The sequence below is a fragment of the Cololabis saira genome, chromosome 15, assembly GCF_033807715.1.
Source record: "Cololabis saira isolate AMF1-May2022 chromosome 15, fColSai1.1, whole genome shotgun sequence".
NCBI lineage: Eukaryota > Metazoa > Chordata > Actinopteri > Beloniformes > Belonidae > Cololabis > Cololabis saira.
The window spans coordinates 1,396,266-1,416,349 of record NC_084601.1 but is presented as its reverse complement, the minus strand read 5'-3'; the positions used below and the strand labels follow the sequence as shown (position 1 = coordinate 1,416,349).

General features: G+C 40.8%; 1 protein-coding gene across 1 annotated transcript; it reads right to left on the bottom strand.

Annotated features, from left to right (window-relative positions):
- Positions 1-9,922: 9,922 nt before the first annotated feature.
- Positions 9,923-14,327, bottom strand: LOC133461384 (zinc finger protein 316-like). The gene is made up of 3 exons (XM_061742270.1): positions 14,018-14,327; positions 11,714-11,941; positions 9,923-10,918 (listed from the first exon to the last, which is right to left on the bottom strand). Exons 1-3 carry the CDS (start codon positions 14,325-14,327, stop codon positions 9,990-9,992), a joined length of 1,467 nt encoding a protein of 488 aa, XP_061598254.1. The 3' UTR covers positions 9,923-9,989.
- Between the last annotated feature and the right edge of the window lie 5,757 nt (positions 14,328-20,084).

Below are 20,084 nucleotides of genomic sequence, written 5' to 3'. Positions count from 1 at the left end.
CTTTATGGGTTGATGAGGCGAGGGGCGACTGTGTGTGTGTGTGGTTTGTTTGTGTCTGCATGCGCATGTTCTGCCCACCCTCCACCGTTTCTCTGTCCTCTGCTGAAACTCCTCTGTTCCCATTTCTGATTGAAGCAGTTAGAATCGATTCCCGGCCTGAAAGGTGAAATAAAGCAGGAGGTTAGGAGACACTTTGAGGGGTCTGTTTAGTTTTGCTGGGGGGGCAGAAATCCCCACGTTGTTCTGGCTCCCCCTGGCGGCGACCTGCAGTACTGCAGTCAGCTCCTGAAATCCCAGCTGTCGCCACACAGACCACATCTGATAAAATAAATACATAAATAAAAAGATAACTTAATGCCACATGATGTTTGGTGCAAAAACAGCTCTGTATTGTATCATTTCATTATTTTGATTTAATTTAATTTAACAGATGCTCACACGTCTTCCATGAACTCCAGAGTTTGGAGGTTTGAGAGAAAACATTTAAATCAGATTCTAAATAAAAATATTTCAGTGTGGCTTGTTGTCGTGTCAGTTAAAAAAAATGTTTTTTTTTTTCTTTTTTACTGACATTAACTCTGTATAATTCCACTATTACACAAAGCGATTATTGAGTGAGACACTAATGACCTTAACTCAATACCAGATGCTGAGGGTTTTCATATCCACAATTAATGGTTAAAGTGAATATTTATATAATTACATTAAACACACATAACAACCTTTTTCTGCTGTGAAAGACTGAATAATACACTTTGGGACAAATGATTGCTGGAGTTTCATTCACAGACGTTAACATTCCTGACCTGTTAATGTTCAATGATTTAACAATCTCTTATTAAACTTTGAACTTCATCTTCTCTGAGCTCATTTCCACCAGTGGAAATTGCTGTAAAATATCTGTTTGTGTTTTTTCTCAATTAAGTCTTTAAAATATCAGTCCTAACATGGTAACAACAAAAAGCTGTGACATCACTTTGTGTGTGTTTTAGTGACATAGTTAATACAGCACACACACACACACACACACACACACACACACACACACACACACACACACACACACACACACACACACACACACACACACACACACACACACACACTCTGGGAGAGTGTGTGTGTTTTAACAGGATACACCCGGTGGACCAGGAAGCCACTTAGTAACATGCACACAAACTCTCCCTCTCTGTACCTCTTCCTGGAAATGATCACCACCCACACACACATAAACACACACACACACAGTGAACACACACACACACACCCCGCCTTGCCATCCTCCCTCAATCTCCTGTTAATGAAAACACTGGTTTGTACGTGAATGTTTCTTTTGTCTGATGGTACATGTTGCACTTGAGGAGCCTGCACAGATTCCAGCTGAACACGGTCAGGGCCAACGCCACGGGTCACGGGAAGTGACTCAACGCTGCTCTCTTTAAATGACGTGAGCAAATTAACAACAACCAGGTGGTAAAAAGTGGAGGAAAAAAAGAGGCGGAGTCTGCGGCATCTTTGAGAAAACCTTAAAGTGAAAATTCCTGAATATGCAAACACAAAAACAAAAACCAGGTAATACTCCAGACCCAACCTCTGAACATCTGTAGATAAGAGCTCAACGAACATCTGTAGATAAGAGCTCAATGAACATCTGTAGATAAGAGCTCAATGAACATCTGTAGATAAGAGCTCAATGAACATCTGTAGATAAGAGCTCAGTGAACATCTGTAGATAAGAGCTCAGTGAACATCTGTAGATAAGAGCTCAATGAACATCTGTAGATAAGAGCTCAACGAACATCTGTAGATAAGAGCTCAATGAACATCTGTAGATAAGAGCTCAGTGAACATCTGTAGATAAGAGCTCAATGAACATCTGTAGATAAGAGCTCAGTGAACATCTGTAGATAAGAGCTCAGTGAACATCTGTAGATAAGAGCTCAGTGAACATCCGTAGATAAGAGCTCAGTGAACATCTGTAGATAAGAGCTCAGTGAACATCTGTAGATAAGAGCTCAATGAACATCTGTAGATAAGAGCTCAACGAACATCTGTAGATAAGAGCTCAATGAACATCTGTAGATAAGAGCTCAGTGAACATCTGTAGATAAGAGCTCAATGAACATCTGTAGATAAGAGCTCAGTGAACATCTGTAGATAAGAGCTCAGTGAACATCTGTAGATAAGAGCTCAGTGAACATCCGTAGATAAGAGCTCAGTGAACATCTGTAGATAAGAGCTCAGTGAACATCTGTAGATAAGAGCTCAGTGAACATCTGTAGATAAGAGCTCAACGAACATCTGTAGATAAGAGCTCAATGAACATCTGTAGATAAGAGCTCAGTGAACATCTGTAGATAAGAGCTCAATGAACATCTGTAGATGAGAGCTCAGTGAACATCTGTAGATAAGAGCTCAGTGCTGGTGTCAGCAGTGACTGACATGTGGGGGGTCAGTGTCAGACACCAGATTAGGCCTGTCCAGTGATGCCTTGTGTTGGAACCGCTACAACCGCTACCGCTACAACAGTCTTTACTTCACGTGTATTACCCGCTACAACAGTCTTTACTTCACGTGTATTACCCTGTACAACAGTCTTTACTTCACGTGTATTACCCTGTACAACAGTCTTTACTTCACGTGTATTACCCTGTACAACAGTCTTTACTTCACGTGTATTACCCTGTACAACAGTCTTTACTTCACGTGTATTACCCTGTACAACAGTCTTTATTCACGTGTATTACCCTGTACAACAGTCTTTACTTCACGTGTATTACCCTGTACAACAGTCTTTACTTCACGTGTATTACCCGCTACAACAGTCTTTACTTCACGTGTATTACCCGCTACAACAGTATTTATTCACGTGTATTACCCGCTACAACAGTCTTTATTCACGTGTATTACCCTGTACAACAGTCTTTATTCACGTGTATTACCCTGTACAACAGTATTTATTCACGTGTATTACCCTGTACAACAGTCTTTACTTCACGTGTATTACCCTGTACAACAGTCTTTACTTCACGTGTATTACCCTGTACAACAGTCTTTATTCACGTGTATTACCCTGTACAACAGTCTTTATTCACGTGTATTACCCTGTACAACAGTCTTTACTTCACGTGTTTTACACACACACTCTCTGAATCAATCACTGCTGCAACGTCATTACAGACGGGACATTGTGTTGCTCAATAATATTTAACCCTTGTGCTGTCTTTGGGTCAAGGAAGGAGGAAGGGAAGAAGGGAGGAAAGAAGGAAGGAATTGAGCAAAGAAGGAAGGAAGGAAGGAAGGAAGGAAGGAAGGAAGGAAGGAAGGAAGGAAGGAAGGAAGGAAGGAAGGAAGGAAGGAAGGAAGGAAGGAAGGAAGGAAGGAAGGAAGGAAGGAAGGGAGAAAAGAAGGAAGGGAGGAAGGGAGGAAGGAAGAAAAGAAGGAAGGAAGAAGGAAGAGAGGAAGGAAGGGAGAAATGAAGGAAGGAAGGGAGAAAAGAAGGAAGGAAGAAGGAAGGAAGGAAGAAAAGAAGGAAGGAAGGGAGAAAAGAAGGAAGGAAAGAAGGAAGGAAGGAAGGAAGGGAGGGAGGAAAGAAGGAATGGAGAAAAGAAGGAAAGGAGGGAAAAAAGAAGGAAGGAAGGAAAGAAGGGAGGAAAGAAAGAATGAAGGGAGAAGGAAGGAGAGAGCAGGAGGAAAGGAGGAAGAGGAGAATGAGGTGATTTTGACCCAAAGACAGTACAGGGTTAAAGTACAACACTTACACATACAGATGTCTAATGATGACCTGGTAACAACTGCATGACCAACAGCCCCAACAACAGAGAGTTTTCTTTAGCATCAGTGTTTCCATCTCCACACGTCCAGGTCCAGGTGGTGGAGCAGCAGCAGCAGAGAAGACCTCCCTCCAGGTCCAGGACCTCCCTCCAGGTCCAGGACCTCCCTCCAGGTCCAGGACCTCCCTCCAGGTCCAGGACCTCCCTCCAGGTCCAGGACCTCCCTCCAGGTCCAGGACCTCCATCCAGGTCCAGGACCTCCCTCCAGGTCCAGGACCTCCCTCCAGGTCCGGGACCTCCCTCCAGGTCCAGGACCTCCCTCAGGTCCAGGACCTCCATCCAGGTCCAGGACCTCCCTCCAGGTCCAGGACCTCCCTCAGGTCCAGGACCTCCATCCAGGTCCAGGACCTCCCTCCAGGTCCAGGACCTCCCTCCAGGTCCAGGACCTCCCTCCAGGTCCAGGACCTCCATCCAGGTCCAGGACCTCCCTCCAGGTCCAGGACCTCCCTCCAGGTCCAGGACCTCCCTCCAGGTCCAGGACCTCCCTCCAGGTCCAGGACCTCCCTCCAGGTCCAGGACCTCCCTCCAGGTCCAGGACCTCCCTCCAGGTCCAGGACCTCCATCCAGGTCCAGGACCTCCCTCCAGGTCCAGGACCTCCATCCAGGTCCAGGACCTCCCTCCAGGTCCAGGACCTCCATCCAGGTCCAGGACCTCCATCCAGGTCCAGGACCTCCCTCCAGGTCCAGGACCTCCCTCAGGTCCAGGACCTCCCTGCAGCTGCTCACTTCCTCCAGCGAAGCGTCCTCAGACCTGCTGAGGGATGCCATCCCTCCACCGTGTCCTGGATCTGCCTCCAAGTCTCCTTCTAGTTGGACATGCCAAACAAACCCTCCCCTGGATTCACCCAGGAAGCATCTTATCCAGATGTTTGAATCACCTCAGCTGGTTCCTGAAGCAGCGTTTCCACTCCCATTCCCTTCTGGAGAACTAACTCACTCTGCTTCTAATGCTCCTCTCCAACATCCCTGCTGGAAGGGTTAGCAGTGTTGCTGTCCATTCACTTTCAATAATATAAAGTCAAGAGAAGCCAAATTGACTTGAGGGTCTGTTGCATCACGTTAACCCTCCTGTTGTCCTCGGGTCACAATGACCCGCCACTGTGTTAAAACACTACCCAAAATCCTTTAAACGGTATCTTTTTAACTTGAAATGTAACTTCCCCAACTAGGGCGAGTAAGAGGAAGAGATGTCAGTTCTCCCCTCAAAAGAAGGACTATACTGTGTCCTGCAGTTGTAATAAATATATCTGCAAAGGCTGTGCACTTGCATGATGCCCTATATGTGCTAATTAGTTGAATGGGATATGTTATATTTGATATTTTTGTATTGTACATTATCTAAAATTGTTCACTGGAGAAAAAAAAAAGAAACTGAGTCATTGGGATGAATACAAATGCATTCAAAACTCCTTTTTGCACATTTTTTTCTTTACCTATAGAAATACAAATGAAGAGGGAAAACTTAAGCATTCAGGCATTTTGTGATGAATGACAAGTTGTTTCTTCAAGCAAGATGACATTTGGGGCCTGATTTACTAAAGGTTTGCATGCGTAAAAACGTGTGCAAACTTGACAGCACCCGCAAACCAAAGTGCCAGCTGATCTACTAACAGCGTGCAAAGAGGAATGCGCCTCTGAAATGAGCAAAATAGCACACGCTATTCATTTAGTACTTTTGCCCTGATGAATAATCAATATGGGGCGTACCCGCCAGAAAGCGCTAAATACTGGGAGGGGAAGATGCAAATAGGTTCATTTACCACGCGCAATGAGATTTACCAAGCCTGAAAGTAATTGCGGGGATTGTGATTGCGTCTGTATTTATTCGTTCGAAAGGAAGGTGCTAATCTGCCCAGCATTACGCACCGATGGCTGCTGTTATTGTGGTGTTGTGCCGTATTCAGCACCCCTGCCGTGAAAAGCACCCCCTCATACACACTCACACAAACACATACTTAGGAGTTTATATTATATATATTTACAAATATTATGGAAGACAACACAGTAAGCAGGCTATTAATTAATGACATCAATAACCATTTACCCGATTTTTGTTATCTGTGACTGTGATTGTGGGAATGACTATTGTGGAATCCATGAGCGCATTTAAACATGAATCATTAACACAAAACTGGACGCTAAACAGAACGTGACACGGAATGAGAATATCATTTTTGTCATTGTGTGTACGTTGTCATTTGTAGTAAATTAAACATGAGCATTTAGTCCTTTTTGACATTTACTCGTGAATAAGAGATCTGTGGGTAATATATGTCGACGAGGGGGTGCTTTTCACGGCAGGGGTGCTGAATACAGCACAACAGGCGCAAGGAGGCGACATCGCCAAAATCAAAGAATACGCAGAGAGAGTCTTTGCCGAAGTTTTATTAAAGGCCACTTTTTCTTTAGTTCTTCGCCTTATATCTTGCCACCTTCTTTTAACCTCATCTGCCGTTCTTTTTCAATTCAATTCAATTCAATTCAATTTTATTTATATAGCGTCTAATACAACAGATGTTGTCTCTAGACGCTTTCCAGAGATCCAGAACATGAACATAAACATAAACATAAACATAAACCCCCGAGCAATTATTACATAAACAATGGCAGGTAAAAACTCCCTTAGTGGGAGAAAAGCCTTAAGCCAAACAGTGGCAAGGAAAAACTCCCCTTTAGGAGGGAAGAAACCTTGAGCAGGACCAGGCTCATAAGGGGGGACCCTCCTGCCGAAGGCCAGACTGGGGGGTCAGGGACGTCGACAGCACAGCAGGCAGGTGGAAGCAGCAGCGGGATGACCAGAGGTGGGGGGGGGGGGGGGCGTCAGCAGCACACAACAGTCATGTGGAAGGAGTAGCGGGATGACAAGGGGGGGGGGGGGGCGTCAGCAGCACACAACAGTCATGTGGAAGCAGCAGCGGGATGACCAGAGGGGGGGGGGGGGGGGTGCAGGCAGGCGGAAGCAGCAACAGCAGACATCCACGTAGGCAGGTGGAAGAAGCAACGGGATGACCAGAGGGGGGGGGGGGGGCCGGGAACACAGGCCAGAACGCAGCTCCTGAGGCTCCAGCCTGCAAACATACACAAAAGAGAAAAAAGGGGGGCCGGCACAAGAAACTACAGGAACGATGGACAAAAATGATAGCTATGAGATATTTATAATAAATAAAAATGGTAATGGAGAAGAGAGGCAGGGAAAAGGAGAGGAGAAGAAGGGTGAGAGGCACCGCCCAGTGGATCATGTCGGTGCCCCCCTGCAGCATAAGCCTATAGCGGCATATCTACCACCAAGCTATATTTGAGACTAACTATTATAGTCTTGTTCTATAGCTGTTTGGTTCTTTTTGTCTTACCAACTGCATTTATTCTATCGTAGGTTTTCTCCGATATTGCGTTTCTTTTGGTAATGTTTAAATTTCTTTGCTGTAGTTCATGAATGTGTTTATTTGCCTCTTCCATTAATATCTCTAACTCCAACTCGTCAAATTTCATTTTGCGCTTGCGACTATCCTGCTTTCCATCCAGACTCTCCATGGCGCAAACCGTAAGACGCGCAACACCTCATTTAAATACTGAGGTTTGCACCTGTTATCAATTGCGCGAGCATTCTTAGTTGATCACCCGCAAAACACACAACAACAGCACGCGCAAACTTTTTCAGTGCACACGCAATTTAGTACTCTTTATTTAGGATCTTAGTAAGTCAGACCCTTGGTGTTTAAAATTCAATTAAGGTGCTTAAAATGGGGGTTTACTGAAGACCGGTCATTTTGACCCGGAGGACACGGGGTACATTCAGAAAATGAGGACAATAGGAGGGTTAAAAGTGTATATCCAATCATAAGTGAAGGAAAATGTGAGTTTTCAGGTGTTGATGCGTCAGCATCAAATTGCAGCTATCCACCCTCGTGCTAACTAATAAAACCATAAGTGAGGGCAGGACTGTGTCCAAGCACCTGACTTTCTTGTATATCTAGTGCAAATAAATTTAACTGGTTGTTTATTGGTTTGACGAGTGTAATTAGAGCCCAGCTACGTTCTGAAGGAAACTACTATCAGCCGCTTGTATCCATGCTCTTGTTCTTGTTCTACTCCTAGTTCGTGGCCATAAGGGGAACATAGATCAACCAGTAAATAGAGAGTCTTGGTTTTTGGCTTAACCTTCCCTTCACTACATCAGAGAATGCAGCTTGAAGACACGAACAGTTCCACATCATCTGCAAAGAGCAGAAATGTCATCCTGTGGACAAACTCGCCCCCTTCTGGCCATTTGGCTGCACTGACAGCATTCTGTGACAAATCCAACTTCCTCTCAGAACGAATGTGACTTCCTTCAAGCAATTGGAACAAGACTCTTTCTGTTTGTACAGAGACTGATGGGCCACAGCAACAGATCCACTACCACATCCCCAGAGGAAAAGCTGCCTGGTGAATATTTTCACTTATTAACTCAATGCATCCAAGAAGAACTGCCGTGTCCAGGTTTGGGGGCTTTAGTGTTGCAACGGAGGGATCTGAGACACAAGCAGACTGCAAAATCTAACATTATTTGACAAAGAGCAAATCATTTAATCATTCTACAGGTCTGTCTCAGAAAATTAGAATATTGTGATAAAGTCCTTTATTTTCTGTAATGCATACATTTCATACATTCTGGATTCATTACAAATCAACTGAAATATTGCAAGCATTTTATTATTTTAATATTGCTGATCATGGTTTACAGCTTAAGAAAAATCAAATGTCCTATCTCAAAAAATTAGAATATTCTGGGAATCTTAATCTTAAACTGTAAGCCATAATCAGCAATATTAAAATAATAAAAGGCTTGTAATATTTCAGTTGATTTGTAATGAATCCAGAATGTATGACATTTTTTTTTTTTTTTTTTAATTGCATTACAGAAAATAAAGAACTTTATCACAATATTCTAATTTTCTGAGACAGTCCTGTAGATAGAGCTGACAGTTCTGCAGATTCACTCTTGGCTTATGCATATACAATAATTATTTTGTTGCCACTGAAGGAGAGAATAATACTGCAAATAAATATGAATAGAAGTGTTTAATAGTTACATCAAACTGGAAATTACTGTTCTTACATTTCTATAAAACACCGATAGCAGCATATGACCATTACTTTTCATAAAAGCAGTTCCATAAAAGCCATTACAATCCTGAAACCTTCTTGAAAATTCAAAATAACAAAAAGATAATAAAATTATTTTAGCACATATTATCCAAAGTACATTTGAAAAAAAAAAGGCAATTCTAGATGTCGCTCTAATAAAATGCACATCTATAAAATTGAGAGCATACAAATCTTAATTAAGTGAAGACATTTTCCCTGTGAAAAACAAATGTAGGCTACAGAGTCTGCAGGCTAAATGATTTTAGCTGAGGAATTATTAGTGTGATTAGCATCCATTACCTAGCAGTCACCAAAACAATGTCTGGCCACACCTCCAATCCTGAGAAACATTGTAAATCATTATTGAAGATCCACAAAAGTGTTCAGTGATAAAGAATATGTCGCAGAACTGAGAACCAACACAATTTAAATGCCTTGTGTAGTTTATAGACCTGCGATGAAACAAGGATCTGAGTTCTCAGGGAGCACTTAAATAAGAACCGGTTCATAATCTTGCCTGATGAATTAAAGGTTTAACGAAAAAATACAAAAATAAATATGTAAAATGACACCATCCCATCAACGTAGGCTTAAAATGATCGCAATGTTGTAAAAAAGCACCAAATGATGGAAAATATAACCCAGTCATTTCCACCACACACAATAACAGCAAAGCAAGAGGCATCTTTGTAAAAGTGATCAGAAAATACTTGATCAAGAAAAAAGGAAACATTTAAAAACATGTCTATTTACTACGGAAGAGTATTAGGGCCATGCAGGAGAAAAAATATTTGAGAGGGGAAGATTTTTTTTATTGTGCACTTCGAGAAAAAAGTTGAAATGTCGAGAAAAAAGGCGAAATTTTGACTTTATTCTTGAAATTGTATTTCAACATTATTCTCGACATTTCGACTTTTTTCTCGAAGTGCACAATAAAAAAAAATCTTCCCCTCTCCAATATTTTTTCTCCTGCCTGGCCCTAATACTCTTCCGTAATGTACAACCTTGTTGTACCTAAATAAGAAAGTGTTATTTAGCGGCTCTGTGTGCGGTGTTCATGTGATGGATCAGGTAGCCCCTGCGGGTGAAGCTCCTCCTGCAGAGCCCACAGCCGTGCGGCCGCTCCCCGCTGTGCACCCTCAGGTGTCTCTCCAGACTCTCCTTCCTGCTGAAGGCCAGGCTGCAGAAGCCGCAGCAGTACGGCTTCTCTCCCGTGTGGATCCGTTTGTGGATCTCCATCCTCCTGATGGAGCTCCATTTCTTCCCACACACGTCGCAGGTGCTGCCCAGTTCTTTGTGGGACCTCAGGTGCTCCATGAGCGCCTGGGTGGAGTCCAGCAGCTCCCCGCAGACCCCACACAGGCTGTTCAGCTCCCTGCAGTGGGTCTCGGCGTGCCGGAGCAGAATCCCTCCGCTGTAGAAGGAGCTCCGGCAGACTCTGCAGCTGTAGCAGTGGGACGGTCTCTGGAACGGGGCTCTGGGTCTCCGGAGACTGCAGGACATCTCCCCCAGGTCCTTACTGGTGTTGTTCCTGATGTGTTTCTTCAGACACGCCTTGGAGCTGAACTCTCGGCCACAGCTGTTGCAGATGAGAGGGTTTTGAGTCCCCGGAGCGCTCTGGTCTCCTGGTTCAAACAGAACCCCGTCACCGTGCTCACTGGACAACTCCAGACGGCCTGCAGAGTTCCAGTCGTGGTCAGATCCGTAGCTTCCTCCAGGATCAAGTCTCAGAGGGTCTGAGGGAGTTGGAAGAGGTTCCTCATTTCTGCAGTCGTGGTTCTCATGTGAAGGAGGTATTCCTTCTTCATCCAGCGTCTTGATTTGCACAGCAGAACTTACTGTGAGGTGGGAGTCAGGGCCCTGGCGTTCTGGAGCTCTGAGCTCTGGTTGGATGTGCAGGTTGAGGCTTAAAGCCTTCACCTGCTGCTCATCTTCTGCTGCAAAATCCTCTAGAACACCTGAGGAAAAAAATAAAAATAAATCAATGTAAAAATCTGACAGTGAAGTAGACGTGGTATTTGTCTACTTCTTGTTTGACGTGTGAACAAATACTGTTAGATTTTCCCTCTGAAAAGACCATTTGAAACATGATTGAATTTCAACTGTCCAGTCTACAGGACTGTCTCAGAAAATTAGAATATTGTGATTTTCTGTAATGCAATTACAAAAACAAAAATGTCATACATTCTGGATTCATTACAAATCAACTGAAATATTGCAAGCCTTTTATTATTTTAATGTTGCTGATCATGGCTTACAGCTTAAGAAAACTCAAATATCCTATCTCAAAAAATTAGAATATTCTGAGAATCTTAATCTTAAACTGTATACCATAATCAGCAATATTAAAATAATAAAAGGCTTGCAATATTTCAGTTGATTTGTAATGAATCCAGAATGTATGACATCTTTGTTTTTTTTTTAATTGCATTACAGAAAATAAAGAACTTTATCACAATATTCTAATTTTCTGAGGCAGTCCTGTATGTTAGATTTTCCCTCTGAAAAGACCATTTGAATCATGATAGAATCTCAACTGTCCAGTCCACCACAGACTTCCTGCACATGCTGAAATGTATCACTAACCTGAATTTCTCCTGCAGATTTACTTTGCAGAATGGTGAAGTTTGGCTGTCACTACAGACTTTATAATCACCTTTGACCATTTTATACACTCAAAATCATGCTCACGTAAGACGAAGCAACGCTAGTCAGACATGGCGATGTTTTTAATCAATCCATAGTGAACCAACCTTCCAGCTGAGAGCTGATCTCTACCATCAAGTGATCTTCATCTGCTTCTTGTTTGACACCCAGACCTGCGCGCTGGCTGTCAGTGTGAGGCTTGGCCTCCGAACACGCTGCCGTTCTGATGTCAGAGTCTTCTAGAGCTGAACTTCCACCTTCTTCCAGTTTAACGTGGGCTCTGCAGCTCTGTCTCCTCACCTGTGGCTCCTCTGGGGTGAAACTCTGCAGAACACCTGTCGGGGCAGAAAGAACTGAATTTAAAGTGATTCAACATCATTGACTGCATCTAAAAGATGGATATAGCACCAACCACATCACCAATACTTGTTTTTACCAAGCATACATTTCATCATGAGCATGGTAGATTCAATTATGAGCCACAGAGAGACTATTGAGGGAGGTAAAAACAAAAATCTCTCTTGGACGCCTACCATACTAGTTTTTGCTTTATAAAAAAAGTAAAACCTACAAAACTTAGTTCTGCATGAGACTCAATGCGGACGTAAGTTTTGTTGCAGTTCCTCGAATGACCGATAAAGGCGAGTCAATTTCCACTGACTCCCATGTTAAAATGTCAAACTTTAGAGCAGAAATGAACATATTTATAGCCTGCTTCAAAAAAACATTTTGGCCTCAATCATTTGTTTTCACATCCATGACAACTCTGAAGGGGTGAATGTTTTTTTGGTACTATGTGAGGGGAGTAAATATCAAGCAATACATTTCTTTCTAATATGATTGATGAAAGCTAACTTTGATTGACATGCGGTGGGTGAATAACTGCACCTGTACGAAGACAAACGGGCTTCAGAATCAGCCTTCAGGCACCAACGGGTCACGTGACTGAATGCTTGTCCATTGTTATGTCGTCTACATTCACACTGCAGGTCTTAATGCTCAAATCAGATTTTTTTTAAAGAAATATCTCTTTTTTGTGTGATTGTTCACATTATCATTTTAATCCGACCTTCATCAAACTGAAGTGTGAAGGGAACGCGGCCCTGGAGCGACACACGTGTGAAAAGGAAAACATGACGTCACGTAGTGTTTGGTGTTTACAGAAGTAAATATTGATGCTGCACATGTTTGGATAGCAATTTGAAAGTTCTGTACTCACTCGCACAGTCAAAACCAACACAATGATGCCCAACTGAGGAAGTAAAGGAGACTGAGAAAAAGGAGAGTACAAATGTTAACGGTGGCCTATAAAGTGGCCTGGGTCGGATTACGAACAAAAAAAGGGTTTGGTCTTTTCAGACTGTCATTAATAAAATCTGATACGTGGGCCTCCCACATGGACAAAAAAATAAATAAAAAAAAAATCTAAACTGAGCTACTGATTTTGGAGGAGGGGGCGGAGTCAACTCCAGTGTAGGCTCCGCCCCCTAAATGAGCCGCTGTGAACAGAGCTGTTAACATGTGTGGTAAAGAGAGCTGCGGTACTTACACCAAAACATGACAACGTGCCACAGACAGTACTGGAGTTGAGGGGGGATGAGGGGGATGAGGGGGGACGGCATCCCCCCCTGAAATAAAAACGGTCCAAATCATCCCCCTGTAAAACTGTCATCCCTCCTTTCCATCCCTTATGTCATTTCATCAATGAATGTGGTTTTACTGCTATTTCAACATTTACAGTCATCACCAGAAAAATAACTTATTTGACAATTTTCACCTGTTTCAAGTAAATTTTCACTTGAAATAAGTAGAAAAATCTGCCAGTGGAACAAGATTTATCTTATTATAAGCAAAAAAAATCTTGTTCCACTGGCAGATTTTTCTACTTATTTCAAGTGAAAATCTACTTGAAACAGGTGAAAATTGTTGTTTTTTCCAGTGATGAGTCTTGTTTTAAGTGTAATGAGATTTTTTTTTACTTAAATGAGACATTTTAACTAGAAATAAGACAAATATTCTTGTTAAGATTTTGAGTTTTTGCAGTGATCCATTTGACTTATCCTGTGAAGGACAGAGTCATATTGATAAGTTCAGAAAACTGTTTTTTATTGTTGTGTTTTGATGTATTTGATGTAAGCCCAGTGGATATTTAAAGCTTACAGAAGGCTGCATTTAACTGCTGCTATGTCATTCCTGCAGTATTTCTGCAGGTGTTTTGGTCACTGCTATTATTTGTAATATATTATATTATTTGTAATCAGCACAAATTATCTGTCCCCATATGATAAAATCCACCATCCCCCCCTGATTGTATTTTACAACTCCAGTACTGAGATTTAAAACAATAATATTTTAGTAAAAACTGCGTGATAGTTCGGATGTGCAGCAGTGCATGCAGCCTGTCCTCCGACCTGCAGGCTGGTCCTCCGGTCTGTCCTCCGGTCTGTCCTCCGGTCCGTCCCCCGGTCTGTCCACCGCTCCAGGCTGCAGTCTGCTCAGCTCCAGCTTCAGCTGCAAAACATCGCTCTCGTACTCCGTGATGATTTCAGAGAAACGGTGGAAAATGTCGTCCGTTACGGCGGAGAGCCGCTGGTCCACGAACACCCGCAACATGTGGAGCTTCAGCATGTTTGTCAGATCCAGCAGATGTTTGTCCCGCACAGATCCAGCAGATGTTGGAGAATGTCCGCCGGACAGGAAGCAGTCACGTGGTGTAAACATCCGGGACAGCAGACTTTCAACATAAAAGTATCCCCATAATTTACACGCAAACCTAAAGTAGTTAGAGTACCTTTATTTTAAATAACACAACACGTGTCAGATTACTGGGTTAAAACAAATGTAGAAAGGATGAAAATGCAGCGGTGGTAAAACGTTGGCAAACTTTTGGTGTCTGAATAATGTCAAACTTTTCATAGGTTTAGTTTAGTTTAGTTTTTTTTTTTTTTTTTTACCAAAAAGGAGTAGGCTGAAGCCTCATGGCTTATTTTGCCTATCCTTTTCAACAAAAGGCAGACTTCAGAAACAAAAGATACTAATAATAATAATTAGTATTAGTAATTAGTATTATTAGTAATACGAAGAAAACGAAACGAACGAACAAAACAAAGAAAATAAACAAAGAAGAGAAGAAAATAAATGTGGTCACTCACGATTGAGGATAGCTGCAGGAGGAAAGTTGCATAATTTAGACAGTTTCTATACAGGACTGTCTCAGAAAATTAGAATATTGTGATAAAGTCCTTTATTTTCTGTAATGCAAAAATGTCATACATTCTGGATTCATTACAAATCAACTGAAATATTGCAAGCCTTTTATTATTTTAATATTGCTGATCATGGTTTACAGCTTAAGATCAAGATTCCCAGAATATTCTAATTTTTTGAGATAGGATATTTGAGTTTTCTTAAACTGTAAGCCATGATCAGCAATATTAAAATAATAAAAGGCTTGCAATATTTCAGTTGATTTGTAATGAATCCAGAATGTATGACATTTTAGTTTTTTTAATTGCATTACAGAAAATAAAGAACTTTATCACAATATTCTAATTTTCTGAGACAGTCCTGTATGACAGGTTTTGGTCACGCCTGGGGAGGAGAGTGTAGGCCGCACTGTAAGTGATGAAAAGGTGAAACCTGAGGCACCTCCTCTGTTGAGTGTTGTATCGTTCCTGTCCAACACACAGACAGCTCCGTTCACCCCTCCCTCAAACCATCTATTTTCCCTCTCCATAAAAAGAAAAACGGGTTAAAAACCCCTAAACAGAACCGAGTGATGATGTACATGCAGTTCTGAGGAACAAGAGATAATGAATGTGCAGGACTGAAACGTGAAAACTGATCAACTCAGCTGCTGGAAATGGTTCAGAAAAGTCAGGAAGTGCCTTCAGCTCAGGTTAACTGTGACTGTAATAAAACTACAACTGTCTGGTGACTAAAAGACAATAAATAACATTAAGAAAAATTCTGCACAAACTCTAGAAACTAGAAATTTTTTATTTGAACTTGTTTAAATTTCCATCTTCTGGGTAGAACATCTAAACACACACACACACACACACACACACACACACACACACACACACACACACACACACACACACACACACACACACACACACACACACACACACACACACACATCAATGGAATATTTAAGTGACTTAAATATATTGCAAGCACTTCTGAGATAATGGTAATCCCTAAAACTCAATTAAAGAGTCTGGATTTTGAAATTCTTTTTTTGAGCCCTACAATATGTCAACGATTGTAGCACCCTATAATGTCCTAATTTCCTGAAAATGTAATAAAATTTGCACTTAACTCAATCAAAAAGGTAATAAAACCCAATAATGTAATAACTTGACCAATAATGTCATAACATTTCCCTATCTAATATTGTAATAACAATTTTACCGATAATGTAATACCTTATTATATTATTGGGAATTTATTACATGGTACTCAAAGTCTGCAATTTAACCCAATAGTCATTCTGGTGTTTCAAATCCAGCGTATATAACATTCTTAGATACTTAAAACACAATGTAGAACTCTGGACTGAAAATGAACATATATATTACATTATTTGTCAAGTATTACATTATCAGTTTTGGAAAAAAAAAGACCCACCTGAAAATGTAATAAATTCCCAATAATGTACCGGTAATAAGGTATTACATTATCAGTAAAAATTTGATTACAATATCAGTCAGGATATTGTATTACATTATTGGGGAAGTTATTACATTATTGGGTTTTATTACATTTTGGATTGAGTTAAGTGCAAATTGTATTACATTTTTTAAGAAATTATTACATTATAGGAAATTATTACATTATAGGGTGCTACAAGGACCCAGGGACTGATTTCACTAGAAAGCACTAGAAATGTATTCAGTGATCCCAGAAACACATCCTCACCCTTAAAATATTTGAAGGTCTTTTAGAACAGCATTTATTTGGAAAATTTGATTAAAAAAATAAAAAATAAAAATAGATTTTTTTGGTAAGCAAAATCACCTGAATACAAAAGTTGTTTTTCAATCAGCAATTTAATAAAAAAATATTTTCTTTCTGGTCCAACTTTCACGGTTTTTCCCTAACAGTTGTCTGATTTCTCTTCCCCAGTTTGTAAAAGTTGTTCAGTGACCTGAAAATCTACAGCTGGATGGTTTGGCTGCAGATCGTCCTGCTTCCCGCTGGGCTCCTGGATGCTCTGGAGGACCAGATGGAGCTTCATGTGGACCTTCATGTGTACCTTTATGTGGACGTCTCTGGAGCGTTTCTCCTGGTAGCTCTTACCGCAGACCCGGCAGCTGTATGGCTTTTCGCCCGTGTGTGTCAGCAGATGTTTCTTCAGGTGGTTCTTGGTGACGAAGGCCTTCCAGCTCAGGGGGCAGCTGAACACCCGCTCCTCCCTGTGGAAGCGGACGTGGGTCTCCAGGTATCCTCTGGTGCTGAAGCTCAGTTTAAGATTAAGATTCCCAGAATATTCTAATTTTTTTTAGATAGGATATTTGAGTTTTCTTAAACTGTAAGCCATGATCAGCAATATTAAAATAATAAAAGGCTTGCAATATTTCAGTTGATTTGTAATGAATCCAGAAAGTATGACATTTTTGTTTTTGTAATTGCATTACAGACAATCACAATATTCTAGACAGTCCTGTATGTGTATGAGAGAAATTGTGTTTTTAAGCTCAAAAACCTTAATCAATAGAAAAACGCTTCAGTTTATATGTTGCCCTGATGAACTCTCAACACTCAGTCTCAGAGTAATCAATCCCTGTGCAATAATAATAATAATGATAAATAACCACAATCATATGCTGTAACAATGCACCTTTCGATAACCATGTCTACCTCATACTGCTGCACCTTTCACTTTTTTTTTAAATTGTATGTTATTAAGAGCCATTTGTCTATTTAATGTTTGCTAATATTTAAATCTGGGTACAGTGAGGGGAAACAACCCGAGTCAAATTCCCTGTCTGGCATGTTCAAACTTGGTCAATAAAGCTTATTCTGATAAAAACAAAAAATTGTCACAGACAAAAACATATTTTATTGAAGATTATTTGTTCCGAAAGTTTGCTTTATGTGAAACGGCAAGAAAAACTCACAGAAAAGATGATTGATAATTGTCAGATAACTGGCAAAAAAAAGAGCTTCAACACACAATGAAAGAACAAAACCCTGCTGTGAAGAACCGTTGAATGAGATGCAGTTTTCTAATGGGACAAAAAGAAAGTCAGAGGAACCCAATACTACAATCATTCACAGAAACGGAAAAATAAAAAGCACATCCACCATTTTTATCCACAATAGAAATTGTGAACATTTCTTAAGACATTCGTGATGTCGTTAACCCTTTAGGCCATGACACATGATAGAATCCTGCTTTTTTAAATCAATTATAATCTGAAATAAAAAAAAAACACCCCCAATTTTGTCTTTGACAGTTTCTAAAATATAATTGTTTTGTATCATTATGAATGCATTGGATTATTTATTGTATACACTTACATAAGTTTCAATTGTGTAAATTACAGTGACAAAGTCATTAATGATTTTCTTTTGATTTTGACAAAGACTGACGTTTCTGTTCATTTTAAAAGACGTTTGTTTCACTTGAAAATCTTAAACAAAATGTAATGACTATTTCATCTCTCAGTACGATGCATCACAATATAGCAAACGATTGATTGTTGCCTCATGTGTCTGGCGTTTTTATAGTTATCGTTTGGCAGTAAATGCTTCTGTGAAGAGGAACGAGATTACAACTGCCGTAAAAACGGCATGTTATGAACAAAATCTTTGTATTGTATAAGAGCTTAAGATCTGTGCGTCAGAAACAACAAAAACCCAAATGTAGGGTCGCCTATGTTGGAAAATATGTCCCTTGACTGGTGACTGGTTCACCCCCTAAATCCATCTGCTACTGAGAGAACTGGAATGTTTGATCAAATAATGTTAAACCTCATGAAACTCCGTCAAAGAACAAATGTGACCTTTAAAGTTTAATGTACAGATTTTCTTCTAGGTTGCAATCCACTTTATACTGACGGCACATTCATAATTTATTATTATTTTAAACACAGTATTTAACAAACTAATATTTAATCTGGAGTTAGCTGCTTCCAAAGATGAAAATAAATTAAATTGTCTTGATATGATTTCAAATGGACTGTACGACACCGCAGCTTCAGACTCACTGTTTTCTCAGCCTTTTTGCTGGAACAAATACGAGATAAGAGATCTAACTCACTTCCCAACCTGTCCTTTCTCAAGGATGTTCAGCATTCATAGTGGCCGAGTTCCTTCATGCAGGTCCGGCCTCTTTTATACATCGTCTATGCCAAATTAAAAAAAAACAATAAAACAAAACGTATTGGAAAACAGGAAAGCGTCATGAGCCACCCAGACCTTTCTGACAGATTTATCCAGCTCATCACCAGGAGCTGAACTCAAACCAACACATAATTAAATATGATTATGCCCTTTGATAGACTCCAAGCATCTGGCTGCATGATGCTTATTTCCCACAATGCCATATTCCTTAGTGTGTTCACATGAAGTCTTTAAGTTTCACCCTCTTTACAGACCCAGCGAAAGCGCTGCATGGATGAATTCTAACCCAACACACTGTTGCCTCAAAAAGAAAAACTTGACCAGAAACCGGAGTTGTTCACATTCACAAGCTATTTAAGAACCTTCAAACATTCAACAAGTCAAAAGGTAACAAATACCTTAGATATGTCACAAAAAACTGGAAATGTGCATCTGATGCACATTTTAACTGTCTGTCTGTGTACCATGTAGTGAGTATTTTCTCCAACAGAAGAGCAGCAGCATCAAGTGACAGTAACTGGTTTTCAGGTTCATGTTCAGCCTTTTCAAACAGTTGTCACTCAAGGTCAGTGCACACAAACCTCTCAACTGTGTGTTCTCCTCACACATAGTAACGTGGTGTCACTGCATCAGATGAGTGAATTATGCCGTCTATCCCCCGTACGTAGACATGTGCACATGCCAACTCAGCTCCTCCACCTCTACAGCTCCATCAACATCTATCCATCCATCACCTCTGCTCTTCCATCCTGCCTGAGCAGGGAGTGGGGAACGGGACGACAACTGAGGAGAATCAGATCACGTCTCTCTAAAACACTAAATAAAGCCGTAATCAAAGTAAGTTTGTCTCAGCAACATGGCAAAAGACACCTGATTTCTTTTATCAGGGTCAAAAACTTCTGTCAATAAGAACCCGTTTACACATCCATACTTTGTAAATATCAACATCTGACCCAGAAGATCCAGTGTTGTGTATAATCAGTATATTTTTTTTAAATCAGCAATGAATTGTCTAAAATTTATTTCGCGAATTCAGATTATAAAATGTATATTATTATTGTGTTTAAAGAAATGCCTGAAAATGCCAAAATCACCTTGCAAGATGACATCCATCCATCCATC